This window comes from Gymnoscopelus braueri (genome assembly GCF_963280865.1).
Source record: "Gymnoscopelus braueri genome assembly, chromosome: 23".
NCBI lineage: Eukaryota > Metazoa > Chordata > Actinopteri > Myctophiformes > Myctophidae > Gymnoscopelus > Gymnoscopelus braueri.
In genome coordinates this window covers 16,185,816-16,202,528 of record NC_137625.1, presented here as the reverse complement: position 1 = coordinate 16,202,528, position 16,713 = coordinate 16,185,816, and the positions used below count along the sequence as shown (strand labels likewise).

General features: G+C 42.8%; 1 protein-coding gene across 1 annotated transcript in view; it reads right to left on the bottom strand.

The window, feature by feature from the left end:
- The window catches only part of cacna2d1a (calcium channel, voltage-dependent, alpha 2/delta subunit 1a), a gene marked incomplete at its 3' end in the record, with an annotated part of 144,815 nt that overhangs the window by 39,492 nt on the left and 88,610 nt on the right, over window positions 1-16,713 (bottom strand). The window contains exons 12-18 of the mRNA XM_080421118.1: window positions 13,387-13,491; window positions 9,070-9,148; window positions 6,882-6,931; window positions 5,877-5,966; window positions 4,612-4,692; window positions 2,981-3,064; window positions 2,705-2,779 (exon numbers count right to left, since the gene is read on the bottom strand). Of these exons, the coding sequence (XP_080277244.1) occupies window positions 2,705-2,779; window positions 2,981-3,064; window positions 4,612-4,692; window positions 5,877-5,966; window positions 6,882-6,931; window positions 9,070-9,148; window positions 13,387-13,491 (564 nt within the window). The remainder of the gene's footprint in view (window positions 1-2,704; window positions 2,780-2,980; window positions 3,065-4,611; window positions 4,693-5,876; window positions 5,967-6,881; window positions 6,932-9,069; window positions 9,149-13,386; window positions 13,492-16,713) is intronic.

Sequence of the window (16,713 nt, the reverse complement as noted above, 5' to 3'; positions counted from 1 at the left end):
TGGCCGCGGACCCCTCCCCATCTCCAAATATTTAGTTCCAGGGACCTCCAGAAGCAAAGATTTGAGTTAAAAATTGATTGACATGATTTTTCAAAAATAGCAGATCTACAAGCTCATAGCGCGCACTAAGTGAAACGCTATGAGCTTGTATATCTGCTATTTTTTACCTCCAGAAGCAAAGAGTTCAAATGTTTCGCTTAAAAAAAATATATAGATTCAAAGATTTGCACACATTTTCATGATTGAAAAAAAAAAATAGCAGATCTACAAGTATGAGCTTGTATATCTGCTATTTTTGCCATGAACATCAAGTAACCATCTTGCTTCAGATGTTTTCGTTGAGAGAGGAACCCGACCAGAGCAACATCATTAGCTGCTTCTGGGAATGGGACGTCAACAAAGACGAAAGGAAATGATTGAACACTATTACCATGTGAAATAATCTCGTCGTTTTCTGTCGTAATCATCTGTGACCAACGTTTTCGCTGGGAAATTGCAAGAAAGTACAAGAACAATCTTGAAGATTTGACGAGAAACACATGGCCAGGTGGGTGTTTGGTGTTCAACCGCAAACAGTTAATCTCAAACATCGTAGTATTGAGACACAGTTAAAGCTACGATCCGGAACCTATTTGAACCCATTCAACCAGGGATGGGGGGGACCACGACCAAATATATATCATTTTGGGGGTCCTGGGCGCGAAGAAATTTGAGAACTACTGATATAGAAGGCATTAGTAGAATTAAGGCCCATTTTATACTTCATCGTGCACCGGTGCCGTGCAGCAAAAATAGAGCTATTTATTAGCTTGTAGATCTTTTGCTATTTGTAGATCCTTGGCTATTTGTGAAGAACATAATGAATAAAATGTTATTTTAACCAAGCTGTATGGTATGGTATGAGTACAGTGGTGCAGTGGTTGGCGGTGGTCTCCCTAGGTGTCCTACCCCGTTGTTGGGTAGGACACCTGCTGGTTGACAATGTCAATAAAGTTATTTGAAGCGAACAGGACACCAGATACACCGCCATCGTTACTGTAGTGCCGTATGGACATCGCTGCCATCGCATCACAAAGATAATTCTTTACTTCCATAAAGCAAGTTCAAGTTAAGCATCCTGAGGTCATTATACACTGAAGAGCAACGGACAAAAAATCTACTCTAAAACTGTATTTTCCAAACATAGGTTTGTGACCCATTTTGATTTGCGGACTCATTGTTATGGGTATCAAGGAAATATCCCTTCTTTTCTTTTTAACCTTTCCTATAATAATAATAAAAAATTTAAAAAAAGCAAGTCTTTTGCACACCTACAAAGGCGACAGGTGCGTAGGAGAAGACCAGGCGACGGCCCCAGCGCACTGAAAGAAAGAATGCCCGCACAAATGCAGGACAAAAAAGATTTATTGGGAATATAACAACGTTTCGGTCTATTAGACCTTCATCTTCAGTCCTTAAGATAACCTGAGGAAGGTCTAATAGACCAAAACGTTGTTATAATCCCATTAAACCTTTTTTCTTGCATTTGAAGACAGTGTGCACAAGTTTTTTCTTTCAATTATATAAAAAATAAAAATCATAAAAAAAGATTCAAACATATTTCATAAGATTTTCAGAAATTCTACTCGGGTTGTGAACTTGTAGCTCGCCTATTTCACTATTTCCGAAATACTGTAGGTAGGGCTTAGCCTAAGTAATTAATTCACTTAAAAGTCTGTGAACCGCTGCTTTTCAAAGAGCGAATTTCAGAGAGGCCCAGAGCTCGCTCTCTCTCCTACAGTATATCATATTAGTTTATGCTTTTCTAGCCTATGTTATGCTACAGCGGGTTGTTAAACCTTCACTTGCTGACACTAATGTGTTTACGCTTGGCTTTACTAGGCTACGCAGGATGAAAACTCCATCACACTGCTAAGTCTCTCCACTTGTTGACAGTCAGGTATGCAACGCTTTGCTTGTTAAACCAGGCGGTGGGTGGGAAAATTCTGGGGGCTGCGTAATTAAGTGATCAGATCTTTTGTAAGCAAAGTTCTGGACGGTTAAAATAGTGTTAGCGCATTGAGGAACACAAAGGGGAACATCTGGGCCACGCTGGGGCTTGTAGCACAATGTTTCCCCAGATATAGGGCAGCAAACTATTTTGGGTCACAGACCAGTTTTTATGGGTTGCGAGTACACTACAAATATATATCAGTTTTTTCCAAAAATGATTCAGGTCAATAATAGTGAAAATAACAGATCTACGCGCTCACAATGTGTCATCTGTGTCACTTTAGATTTCTTTGGCTATTCAAAAATAGCAGATATACAAGCTCATAGCGCGGCACCGAGTATGAGCTTGTAGATCTGCTATTTTTGAAAAATCGCAGATATACAAGCTCATAGCGCGGCACCGAGTATGAGCTTGTAGATCTGCTATTTTTGAAAAATCATCTCGGGTCGGGTGGAAACCTCATACGTCCAAAACTGTTACTTTTCAGTATTCAAATTCAAAAATAGCAAGAGCAGCAGATCTACAAGCTCAAAACGCGAGCCCACATTTCGAGCTTGTGGATCTGCTAATTTTGCATGACGCTGTAGTGTGATCACAACACGAAAAGTTGAAATATGGAGATACAAGGTTTCTGCCCGACAGCAACAAACAATGTTTCTTTTTAGGTCTGGGAACGCCTGTCGCCTGCTGCAGCAGATTGATGGGACACACCATTGGCTGGAGGTTGGGATGAAGGACGACGTAGCCGTTGGGGTCGATGGCGAAGAAGTAACCGTTTGGTCCAAACTGCGGGGGGAAACGGACAAACAGAGAGACAGATGGACAAAAAAGTGTCACTGGGGGAATAACATGACATTTACGCATGCGAGTCTCAGTACTGTATGTCACTGAGTGATGAATGTAAATGCGCTTAACCTGTGTGTTTATAGGTGTATGTGTATGCGTGTGTTTGTATTTGCATGTGCGTGTGCGTGTGTTTGCTCTTACAGTAAAACGAGGCGTGAGTCTCTTGATATCTTCCAGGGAAACATCAACAGCCATCACACCCAAGATGAGCTGGTTCTGAGATTTCTGAAAGACAAGAAGAATCGATTATTTTTTTTTGTCTTATGAACCTCATGAAGTTCATGAAGACCCCCCCCCCCCCTACATCCCCACCCACCAGAGAGGCCTGCCGGTGTTGTTCTTTCCTAGATGAGTCAAGCCTCTCGCGACCCCCCCCCCCCCCCCCCCCAGTGAAGTTTGGATCAGTTTCCAAAGCTAAACGGGGTGCCGACGCAGTTCAGTTGAATTCGGGACAACACTAATTCCCGCAAAGATCTGCGGCCACCCTGAGTCACTGACGAGGCATTTCCAAGCGTCCCGCTTGATCCAGAACTGGAGGTGGGTTTATGTTCTTCTCGAGGTACAGTTACTGTACACTGTACATGTAAAGAATCCCTACGCTCATCTTGAACCACTTAGAAGCTACCGGATTGTTTGCCCTCTCTCTCTCTCTCTCTCTCTCCTTCTCCCTCTCTGTCTCTCTCTCTCTCTCTCTCTCATCTCTCGGTTTGATCTTGTTTTTTGATTTCACGTCGCGCGACACGGTCGATTCCTCCTTCCTGTGGAAGCGTGTGGGCGGGCCTCTGACCGACCACAGGGCGTCAACAGAAAGGAACCAGGATGTACTGTGTGGCCACAACAAAGGCCGAGATGAAAGGGAAGGATGAGACGGTAATTGTCTGTATTCATAGTGCATGTTTGATTGGTTTTAGTGTGGTAAACATTATGGCGGCGTTGGGGAACTCACCCGTAGGGGTCAAAGTGTCAGAGGGGGCTAGTCAGTCACGTTAGATGAAGGTTGTACGTATGTATGGAGGAGCATTACAGTAGGTATGTACAGTATCAGACAAATAAGATGTAACACCTATGTCTCCTTTTTCTGGGGGGATAACAAACGTGTCACAGACTGACTGACTGACTGACTGACTGATAAAAGATACTGTAGATCAGGGGTCTTCAACATTTTTCAGGCCAAGGACCCCCGAGCTGAGAGAGAGATGAAGCAGGGACCCCCTCTATATTGTATACATTTGTGTTTCAGATTAAACCTTTTTTCCCCCTCTACACCTAATAGGCCTACCTCTTTGAAAAGAAAAGAGATGCTAGGGTTCAAGTGGTTAATGTAAAAAAAAATTATCATATCACAAAAAGATTTGGCGGACCCCCTGTAGTAGCTCTGAGGACCCCCTAGGGGTCCCGGACCCCCGGTTGAAGACCCCTGCCTGTAGATTGAATGTGGATCTCGGACCAGCCTGTGACATCAGCCATTTATGATGTCAGATGCCTATGACATATCTATAATGTAATAACTCAAAATGTGGGCAAGATTCCCTCGCGATTACAGCCCCATTGACTTCCAATATGAAATGAAAGTCTAAATATAAAGTAAAACATAATGTGACATCATTTATATGTTAACAGTACATCAACAGGTAATGTATTATGAGGATGAAAACGTTTAAAAAAGTTTTGGTACAAAATATTTTTAAAACTGCCACGCTATGAGCTTGTAGATCTGACAGATATGCGTTCCCGGATTGAATGGGTCAACTAGTTTTTGCTGACTAACGTACCTTGATGCCTCTGTCCTTGTCAGCTCTGGTGACCGTCTTGTTGAAGACTGGCAGAGTTCCTGTTATCACCAGTCCCAGTTCCTGACGGGGCAAAACACACAACATTTTCATCATGCAAACTAGAGCAGTAGTCCTCTCAAGTTTTTAGTGTCAAGGACCCCCAAATCTATATATAAATGTTTTTTTGCCAGGGACCCCCTTTAAACTTTTCTAAAATAGCAGATGTACAAGCTTGCAGCGCGGCACAAAGTGTCGCGCTGCAAGCTTGCATATCTGCTATTTTTAAATAGCCAACGTATAAAATGATGAAGTGGTTAAAATGAGTGTGATTCTGTATTAAAAAAAGATAATTTGGGGACCCCCTGGAACCCCCCCAAGGACCCCTGGGGGTCCCCGGACCCCACTTTAAGAACCAATGAACTAGACCTCATTACAGTACTGTATGTCCAAAACTTTTACTTTTCAGGATTCAAATTCAAAAATAGCAAAAGTCGCAGATCCACAAGCTCAAAACACGGCGTGAAGCGTTTCAAGCTTGTAGATCTTTTTGATGCTTTTGTGTGACACACACTGTAGTATACAGTATGATCAAGAAGTGAATTTACGAAAAAAAAACGATAAAATATTTCTGCCCCGACAACAGCGATATATAAATGCATATATATGTTTGGTGTCCTATGCGGGAGACCCCGTATTCGAATCTCGGGTAGGACTTACGGATTACAGCTTTAGAAAGCAAAGAACTTTTTTTTCCTAAAAAGCAAAATCCATTTCATGGCCCGAAGGACACATTTTAAATCATCCTCTGCTCCCAAAGCCCCAGTGCTGTCAACAAACACCCCCAACACTGTCACCGTTTTACGCACGCACGCACGCACGCACACACACACACACACACACACACACACACACACACGCACACACACACACACACACACACACACACACACACACACACACACACACACACACACACACACACACACACACACACACACACACACACGTGCGTAACAACGTATGAAATGCCTAATTATAACCCAAAAACCCCAATCTAAATGTTTTCCAAACCGTTTTACAATTTCTCTTACGAGGAGCGGATCATGACAGTTGTCTCACAATGTCAATTTCTCAAATTCTACCATACTTGAGGGGACATTTGGCCCTCACAAGTATAGTAATACAAGTACACACACACACGCGCACGCACGCACGTGACCTACAGGTCTGTAATATGCATTGTGATGGTAATGCGTGTAACATACCAGAGCATCCCAGTAGACGTTGGTCCATTGAACCTGCTTGGCTTTCCTATCCGCTCGCACCATCGGTCTGCCCAACACATCAAGGTACTCCTGTTGGTGGGGGGGGGGGGGGGGGGGGGGAGAGAGAGAGAGAGAGAGAGAGAGAGAGAGAGAGAGAGAGAGAGAGAGAGAGAGAGAGAGAGAGAGAGAGAGATTCAGCCCAACGTCCAGCCACAAGAGGGCGTACACAACACTGTCACAGACTTTTGAGGAAAAAAAAGTCATTGGCCATCATAAGATAAACAAGTTTTACGAGTTGACTTTGATTTCAACTCGTTATTTTTAGTGTTTTATTGCTTTTAATTCTTATCTTTTGAGTTTTTTTCCTAATAAAGTTGTTTTCTTATTATATATATATTTTTTACAAATCTCTTTATTATTTTTTCAGACAGTAAAGACAAGGGCATCATGTCAAATCATGAAAACAAAGAGGTCTGATTTTTCTTGACAAAAAACAAAAAACAAAACAACAACAATTAAACAAAACACAGCACAACAGAACGAACAGTAAAATAGATACAGTAATGTACTTGTTAAATGTAAGACATACAAAATAATAGTTTTTCTCCTCTCCCCTGGCCCCCACACACATGAAAAGAGTAAAAGCTTGGGGGATAAATTGTGTCAGATCCTGTGTCTGAGACATGACCTTTGATACGATCTAAATGTCTCAATAGAAGAGCAGGGAGACAAAATGCAACCACCGCAATTTTATAAGTTATATTGTATTAACATACTCTACCATACAGATTGGACAACATTTTATTGTATTCATTAAAAAAAGTTAAATAGTGAGGCTTTAACCTGTGTTCAACCTAGAGACCCTATTTTGGGCATGTCATTAGAATCTTTCACAAAAGTATTTTAAACAGGGAAAATAGCAGATCAGCCGTTTTGCTGATGGTTGTATGACAAAGTAGATAGAGCTTAAGTTGTTCATCATGAATGCGTGTCATGTAACTGTACCTGTGTGTTGATTCTGATCGCCCCTATGGATGGGATCTCATAATAATAACCTGGAAATCAAAAACAAAACAAACATTGAGAACATTGATGGAGGATTCAGATGTCATCACAACATTATGGGATAGTCTCCATCACGTGGCTGAGCATGCTGGGGCTGATACATCTGGCTGAAGATGTATAAGCTCACAACACGTCGAATCGCAATTGCATTGTTTGTTTTTTTTCCTTAAATTTTTTATCCCGCGATTTTTGTAACCCATTTTTTTTCACCCGGTGCCAATTTCCTAAGTGATCCTGGGCGCTACACCAGCCCTACACCAGCACTACACCAGTCCCCCACAGTAGGGAGGCCAGGGCCGAGCTCATGCTTCCTTCAGGCATGAGAGCCAACTGACCTTCTTGTCACCCGACAGGGGGGAGTTTCCCTGGTTGGACGTAGCGCGTGGAAGGAACACGTTATTCCAACCAGTTCCCTTCCCCTCCATCAGGCGCCCCGGCTGTCATGGGGGAGGCGGTATAGCGACCAGGATTACTACATGTTTTTGTGAGGGTATTAACTACCCTAGGAGACACGGGGAGAACATGCAAACTCCACACAGAGTAGGCCCTTTCGCCAACCCCACCTAGGGTATGGGCGCTGATGACGCGGAGGAGAAGACACGCCCCTAGCGCCCACAGCGTCCCCGGCGGGAATCGAACCCAGGACCTTCTAGCTGTGAGGCGACAGCGCTACCGACTGCGCCACCGTGCCTCCACTGCAATTGCATTGTGAGATTTTACTTGTATGTAAATGTGTAAATATATATATATATATATTATATATTAAACGGCCTTCCCGATTATTTAATGAATCAATAGTAATCATTATATTACATGCCATTATATTATAATCATTAAAATAATTGATAGTTGCAACCCTAAAACCTGCTGATCTTAACAATGTGATTTATAAGCTACGATCCGGGACTTATTTTAACCCATTGAGACCTGGAACGCATCTGTGTCACTTTAGATTTCATTGGCTATTCAAAAATAGCAGATCTACAAGCTCATAGCGTGGCACTCGGCACCGAGTGCCACGCTATGAGCTTGTAGATCTGCTATTTTTGAAAATTCTTGGAAAAAAAAATTTGGATTTTTTTTTTCAAAAAACTTAGGATTTAGATTTTTTTAAAGAATCGTCTCAGGTCTTGAATAAAACATTATTTTAACTAATCTTGATGGTACAGTATGTTTATGTGCCCTGGCTCTACGTCCTCCCGGTGGGGGCTCCTCACTGTCAGTAGGATACAACAGCAGTGACAACACAGGTGTGTGTGGGGGAGCGACTAAATTGTGGAGGAAAAGTGTTAAAAAGCAACAAGATAAAATAGAATAAAATAAAATGACACCTAATGGTCGACAAGTAGCACTGCCTGAAGCTCATAAGTGCACAAACGTGGATTGCCTCTTGGCCAAGCTGTGGAAGTTTGGTCTCCTGTGTAGGAGACACGTGTTTGAATTCCGGATAGAACATAAAAGTTACAGATTGCAGCTCGAAGTTGTTTTTAACCCATTAAGACCTGAGGCGATTATTAAAAATGTTTTCTAAATCCTAACAGTTTTTTTTTTTTTTTTTTATCACGATTTTTCAGAAATAGCAGATCTACAAGCTATGAGCTTGTATATCTGCTATTTTTGAATAGCCAAAGAAATCTAAAGTGACACAGATGCGTTCCAGGTCCTAATGGGTTAAACACAGAGCCAACATTAATCAGACAGACGTAAAAAGGGAGTAGAATGAATGACTCTGTGGAAGCATAATTTGCTGACCAATCCTTATGGGCTTTGTTGCACAACAAACCTCTATAGAAATGTCTATTGTGAAATATAGCATATATTTCACAATAGATGAGATAATAACATGGGCACAAGCTAATCTAGCATGTCCGACCAAACACAAGAAATAATTTATCGATTTGTAACTCGATTTTATTGTGCACAGGTTGTTATTTATTGTTGTCGAGGTCGCGCTGCCTTGGGTCTTATCTTGAGGTAGAAAAGAACCTGCGGGTGTCAAATGTTTGTTAACAGTCTCAAAATGGAGAATTCCGCAGCAATCATCACAGACCTTTGTTTGTTTTTCTTTTCTTTTTAAGTGTTAGCTTGTTAGTCTAGCGTAAAGTAATGCCTAGCTTTGATGTAGTACCATTGTTGTTGCATGCCATCCACTGGATTGGTGCTTTGTCGTAGTTGTGCTGACCCACTGAGAATGTAAAGATACGAACCTGTGAACACAGAACACACAGTTAAGAGACCAAAGACTGGATTAAGCAAAAGAGAATTCTACACATGCTACCTCTACGTTATTGTTGTGAATGAATGAATGAATGTATTTATTTATTTATTTATTCTGTGTCTTGTCTTAAGACCCATCCATTATAAGATAATTAGAAAATGTTACATTCACTTCCCAATAACTGAAAGCTGCACAATTTACACAAATAGTCCTTGGGCCAGACCAGATATCGGTACCACTAAGTCGGCAAAACCTTAGCTATACTAAATTGTTTTTTGGGCCAATATAAGTAAATAAAAATATGATAGCCTTTCCATAGGAGCAGCTTTTTATATTTTTTGTCATTTTGTTATTTTTCTCAATAGGCGGATTTTCATTCATAGCCAACAACATATTAAAAGTTATATAACAAACTTTTTGGACATCACACTGCTCCTTTTTTTTATAAATTAAACAAACCTGTGTCCAATTAAAGTAGTTGATGAAGTGGGTGTGGCCTATTATTTGGTTAGTGGCCAGGGGTGTGTGGGACCGCAGTATGAGGGCGGCCCACATCAACTACCTGGAGTTGATGGCGGTCTTTTTGGCGTTAAAGCGCTTCAGACCCCACATCAGTTGATGTCACGTTCTGGTCAAGACGGACAATACCACGACCATGGCCTACATCAACAAGCAAGGAGGCCTGCGGTCTCCTACCTTGGACGGCTTGGCACGAAGGTTGATACTATGGTGCAACACGCACCTGGAGTCAATCAACGCCTCTCATGTACCTGGACTTCTGAACAGGGGAGCCGATCCCACCCCACCCGGGGGCCACACCGAGCACCGTGCGGCCTCCCACTACTCTTCCGCGCCGGGGAGCGTCGTTTCGGTCGGCGACGATGAGGCTGATGACGACGTCCTCACTCCCTACCAGGCCGAGCAGCACGACGAACGGACTACCTGGTCGTCGACGAGGTCGAGGGGGACGGGGAGGCCGTCCGGGATGACGCCCAAGCGGCGGACCGCGGCCCCCACGACACCCGGCCCAGCCCCAGCGGGGAACCTCCACACTGTCCTTGTTCACGCTGAGGCGCTCACAGCACCACCGGCCGAAAAAGGTCAGGTTCGGGCGGCCCCGAGTGGACCTGTTTGCATCAGAAGAGAACGCGAAATGCTTGCTGTTTTTCTCAATGAAAGGCCAGGCTCCGCTGGGGTTGGACGCCCTGGTGCACGAGTGGCCGGGGGGGCTAATTTATGCGTTCCCTCCGCTGGAGCTGATCCACCCCACTCTGGAACGGATCAGGCTCCGGGGCCTGACGGTGCTGCTGGTGGCTCCAGCATGGGGCACTTGGAGGTCGGAGATAGCTCCCCTCCTATACGAGCGACCTTGGCCCCTCCCGCTGCGAGAGAACCTGCTGCAGCAGGCGGGGGGCGAGATTCATCATCCCAGACCCGCAGACCTAGATCTGTGGGTCTGGCCCGTGAGAGGGAAAATTTGACTGCGACCGGGCTTCCACCTAGAGTGGTGGCGACTATTGAGGCTGCTAGGGCACACTCCACTAGGTCCGTTTATGGAACTAAGTGGGGTGTGTTCGAGGAGTGGTGCTTGGACTGGTCCCCGGTTGTGGTCCCGTTCCAGGCTTCGGTCGCAGACATCCTGACCTTCCTACAGGATAGGTTGGATCTGGGAAACGCCTTCTCCACAATCAAAGTATACTTGGCGGCCATCTCGGCCAACCATGTTGGTTTCGATGGAAAAACCGCGGGGAAACAACCACTGGTGTGCCAGTTCATGAAGGGCGCGTTGCGTGAACACCCTGTCTCCAGGTCCTTGTTTCCCACGTGGGACTTGGTCCTGGTGCTCGACTCACTCTCTCGTCCTCCTTTTGAACCACTGGAGATGGTGGAACCAAAGTTCCTCACGCTCAAGACGGTGCTCTTGGTTGCGCTGACAACAGCGAAACGGGTGAGCGATATGCATGCCCTATCGGTAGTTCCGGAGTGCATGAGGTTCGCTGGTGATAACTTAAACCCAACCCGGCGTTCATCCCCAAGAACCACCTGGCGGTGGTAACGCAGACCGCGCTGGTGGCTTTTCGTCCACCTCCGTTTGCCTCAGAGGAGGATCGGAGGCTGCACTGTCTTTGTCCAGTGAGGGCCTTGCGGCTGTATGTCCGGAGGACTGCGGCCCAGGACCGACCCAGCCAGCTGTTCGTTTCTTTGGGCCCCAGGCCTGGGGGAAAGGCGGTGACTAAGTCTGCGCTTTCCCGCTGGATTGTGGAGGCTATTCGCCTGGCGTACACTAGTAGGGGGGCCCCAGTGCCTGACGGCCTGAGAGCGCACTCTACTAGGGGTGTATCGACGTCCTGGGCCCTCTGCAGAGGGGTTTCCATTCAGGACGTCTGCACGGCAGCGAGTTGGGCGTCTCCCTCGACTTTCGCTGCTTTCTACAGCCTGGGCGTGGCGGCGTCTTCCATGGCGCACGCAGTCCTGGGTGTGGCTTCCACCTGAAGGTGGGTAGGTGCATAGAACAGCCGTAGGATCTGTTAATGCCCCTGTACTTTAGTGTATGATAGGCCGACGTCTGGGCCTTAGATTAATAAGGCGGACTTCGGTCTGTCAGGGCCCTCCCCCCCACTAGAATAGACAGGCTGTGCCTGCTTTTTAGTTATGAGGCAAACTTCGGTCTGTCAGGGCCCCACTTCTTTTCCTGTTCCCCCACCCCCACCCCCAGACCCGGTGGGTCTGGGGGTGCTTGGACGCCAGGGGTCACGTCCCAGGGGGGGGGCGTGGCCCTGGCGCCCAGGCGCTGGGGCAGGTATTGTGGTATCTCGGTTGTAGATACATTCCGGGGGTTTATATCTCCCATATGTGAACAACGAGAGAGCAATGTAGCAAAATTAAGGGTTACTTCTGTAACCCCGGTTTTGTAAATTGCGAACGAGTTGTTCACAGAAACACCCTTCTTTTTGCTTCACCGTAGGTAGAAGGCTACGTTTTACCTTCTAGTTTTACCCTATTTCTCATAAAAAGAGCTTGTTTAAGATAAGGCTGAAAATGACCACCTCAGAATGAAATACTATGGGTAAATTATAAATTTCCTGAATCCTTAGGGTCATGTCAGTATTCCAGTTGTTGTGTTTTGTGTCTCTGATGTTTCTTGATGCCACAGAACTAAAAGAAAATATATGGTTTAGGCGGAAATTGTGAGAAAAAAAAGGTTATTAAAGGTTTGAAGAGCTCCAGTGACCACTGTACTTATCATACATAGTCACCAAAGGGCTTGAATGAAAGCTCAAAGTGTCCCCTTAAAAATGATACCAAACATAAAATATAAAACATTGTAATATGTCCTGAACGTGAGCCAATACCAAGATATGCACATGTGTCTAAAATGCCATTTTTCTATGGGGGGTGGTAACTTTAGCAGCTGATAACCCCAATTTAGCTGGGCCTCAGGAACGTCTATCATACAAAAATAATATCTAGGGATGTATAGGAATAAAAAAATCCCAACTAGAATTTGCCATCCCAGGTGGTACCGATATGTGAGATTTTGGGGTTTGGCCCAAGGACTAAAAGGAACATATCGAAATTATTATAATTGATAACACAAGGAGACAAAAATAATTATTATATCAAGTATATGTTCTCTTTGTTGGCTAATTCCAAACTTTCTCTAAGTAATCAGCAAATGTAAATACTGTACCTTGTGTTCCCAAAAAATTAATAAAATACATTTACATCTATCTGCATCACTTTAAGGGGGGATGTAAGTGATATTTCTTTGATAAAATAAGTGTTAAATAGGCCTAGAGTAAATTCTGCAAGTAATCATTGCAATAGACTTTTTATTCAGTACCAGGGTCTCCTCGTCTCTCCAGCACTTTAGTAAACAGAAAATAAATGTTCAGCTCGGGATAGCAATTTTCTCCAATCAGGGGAGAGAAGTCATACAAGATACAGGATAAACAAGTGAAATTGGAAGTGATGAAACACAAAAACATGAGCAGACAGAATTGGAACTGGGACACTATCTTGTGGGGTCCTCTCTTCTGATTGGATCAAATTTGTGTGTGTGTGTGTGTGTGTGTGTGTGTGTGTGTGTGTGTGTGTGTGTGTGTGTGTGTGTGTGTGTGTGTGTGTGTGTGTGTGTGTGTGTGTGTGTGTGTGTGTGTGTGTGTGTGTGTGTGTGTGTGTGTGTGTGTGTGTGTGCATGCGTGCGTGTGTTGTTTCCAGGCCTACTCTCTTGTCAGCGTTGTACGTGTCAAATATCTCCTTGGCCCTCTCCTCTCCGCCGTCAGTGAAGAGCATGATGATTTTGTTACAGTTGGCCCTCGAAACGTTCCCCTGTGGGATAAACAATAGCGGCAACATAAACATCATGAAGAATAAAATATAAATCAGTGATGTAATAAGTACTGTCATTTTTTACTTGAGTAAAAATATAACACAATGAAGAAATACTCTGATACAAGTAAAAGTCTGGTATTCAGAATTGACTTGAGTAAAAGTACAAAAGTATTGGCCTCCAAATATACAAATATGTGTAAAAAATCATTTGAAAAAAGCAGATCTGTGCTCAGGTTGGCGCAGTGGTAAAGTCACTGCCCACCACCACGGAGGTTGTGGGTTAAAATCCACCGTGGTGCAACCGGCTTTGTCGGGCGTCTATGCGAATACAATTGGTCCGTGTTCGGGGTATTTTTTCAAACATTTCCTTTTTTTAACCCATTAAGACCTGGGGACGCATCTGTGTAATTTTTTTATTTGAGCTAAAAAGCATAATTTTACACTTTGGCTATTCAAAAATAGCAGATATACAAGCTCATAGCGCGGCACCGAGTGCCGCGCTATGAGCTTGTAGATCTGCTATTTTTGAAAAATCTTGAAAATGTGTGCAAATCTTTGAATACTGTTTTAAGGCGAACATTTTTAACTGAAATCTTTGCATCTGGGGGGGTCCCTGGAACAAAATATTTTGAGATGGGGGGTCTACGGCCAAATGCATATAATTCTGGGGGTCCTTGACATGAAAAAGTTTGAGAACCACTGATATAGAAACATACGTTTTTCAGAAAACTGTTGGGATTTAGAAGACATTTTGTAGAATCGGCTTCAGGTCTTAAAGGGTTTTTAATGTTCAAACTATTTCAACAATTTTCTTCCAAAAAAATTAATTAAACAAATTAATTAAAAAGCAACCCGAAAGCCAAATGGTTAGGACACATAGCATACCATGTGCCTATGGGCACAAGGATCTCATCAGTGAGTCCCCAGTTTGATTCCTGACCATTGCCGACAGTCATCTCCCCTACTCTCTCTACAATTCCTGCCTCTTTCCACCGTCGCTGTCAATAAAGTATACATTGAAAGTATAAAATAGGGCTTAAGACATTAAGAGAACAAGATTGTTTATCGTTAAATCCCTCCCCTCCAGATCGCTCAGCTGATCCAAGGATATAATCCAGGTTACAAGCCCACTTACTTAACCTTCTAGGCTATGATCTATTTGACATGACAACCTTTTAAAATAACTCATACACAGTCAGACATATGGACACATGCACACAAGCTGGAAAGGATCAGGATATTCTGGCATCTGCTCTCATGCGATGAAAGACTGCAGTCTCTAATATGACCAGAAGAGGGAGACAGAGTTCTTTGAAGCCTTCAACAAAATCCATTGGGGTTAAGTTACTCATTAAATTATACATTCTCTCATGATTTAAGGCAGTGGATACATGCTCTAGGTCAGCCTCTAGGCTGATTTCATATAGTTACATCAACACTGCAAATTGATTTTTCATTAGACAATACTGGAAACATTTATAGAAAACCAGTGGTGGAAAAAGTACTCCCATTTCATACTTAAGTAAAAGTATCAATACTGCAATGTAGAAATACTCTGTTACAAGTAAAAGTCCAGAATTCTAAATGTACTTGAGTAAAAGTACAAAAGCATTGGTATCAAAATATACTTGAAGTACAAAAGTAAAAGTACTCATTATGCAGAATGTCCCATTTCAAAAGTTTTCAAATGTATAAAAAGCTTTTGAAAATAGCAGATCTACAAGCTCACAATACGTCGCATCGCAACGCATTGTGAGCTTGTAGATCGGCTACTTTCAAATGGCCGAAATGTATATAGGGCTGAAGTGGTTAATGTATGTTTTGTAATAATAATCAAAATCTACAAAGTAACTACTAATTAAAGTTTTCAAATAATTGTAGTGGAGTAAAAGTATAATATTTGCCTCTGGGATGTAGTGGAGTAGAAGTAAAAGTACTGAAAATTGGAAATACTTTAGTGAAGTAAAAAGTACCTCAAAATTGTACTTTAGTACAGTACTTGAGTAAATGTACTTAGTTACTTCACACCACTGTAGAAAACAACTAGCAACCAGTGTTTCAAACGTATATTATTTTCATGGAATCGAAAGTAGACATTCAAGGACTGTTTGCTTGTCTAGAGATGCCAAGAATGTTATTTAGAGTGCACGTTGTTCAGACAGATGCTTGGTATGATGTTTAACTGGTATCTTAGTTACTTTGTAGCACTAGAATATTTACATTGCACTTTAGTTTAGTGACCATTTTACCCTGTCATTCTGTCGACCAGGGCTCATGACATTTATTTTGATCTCGCTCTTTGTAAGTTGCTCAAAAAGAAAGATGAAAAAAACAGATACAAGGAGAGAGGCGTGATACGGGGTGATGGGGAGTCCAATAGGTGAGTTTCAGTGGTGGAAAGTAACTAAGTACATTTACTCAAGTAATGCACTTGAGTACACATTTGAGGAATTTTTACTTTACTGGTGTATTTCCATTTTTCTATACGTTTACTTCTACTCCACTACATCTCAGAGGCAATTAGTGTACTTTTACTCCACTACAATTATTTGAAAACTTTAGTAACTTTGTAGATTTTGATTATTATAACAAAACATACATTAACCACATATACATTTTGGCCATTTGAAAATAGCAGATCTACAAGCTCACAATGCGTCGCGACTAGTTTTGGTACTTTAAGTACATTTTCATAACAATACTTTTGTACTTTTACTCAAGTAAATTTGTAATCCCGGACTTTTAATTGTAACAGAGTATTTCTACATTGCAGTATCGATACTTTTACTCAAGTACACGATTTGAGTACCTTTTCCACCACTGGTGAGTTTATAGACTGTGGTGGAAATTAGGGAGTGAGGTAGGAAAGGAAGGAAGGAAGGAAGGCTAGATGAAAGGAAGGAAGGAAAGATGTAACGAGGGAGGACAGGCATTAAGGAAGGAAGCAGGGAAGTAAGGAAGGGTAAGCCTGTCACAATTATTGCATAATCGCCTAATCGCAATTATTTGAGATAATCGCTATTATTTTGCATAATCGTTTTCATGTTGAAACATTTGCTTCTTCTTTTTTTGGCCAAAAATAGCAGAAATAGCTGATCTACAAGCTTTGTGACGTGTTGTAAGCTTGTAGATCAGCTATTTTAACCTTTTTTGAAAGTCTAAATTAGATTAAATGTGTCAGTACTTTCTTTGTATATTAAGTTATTTGTCAGCCCTGTG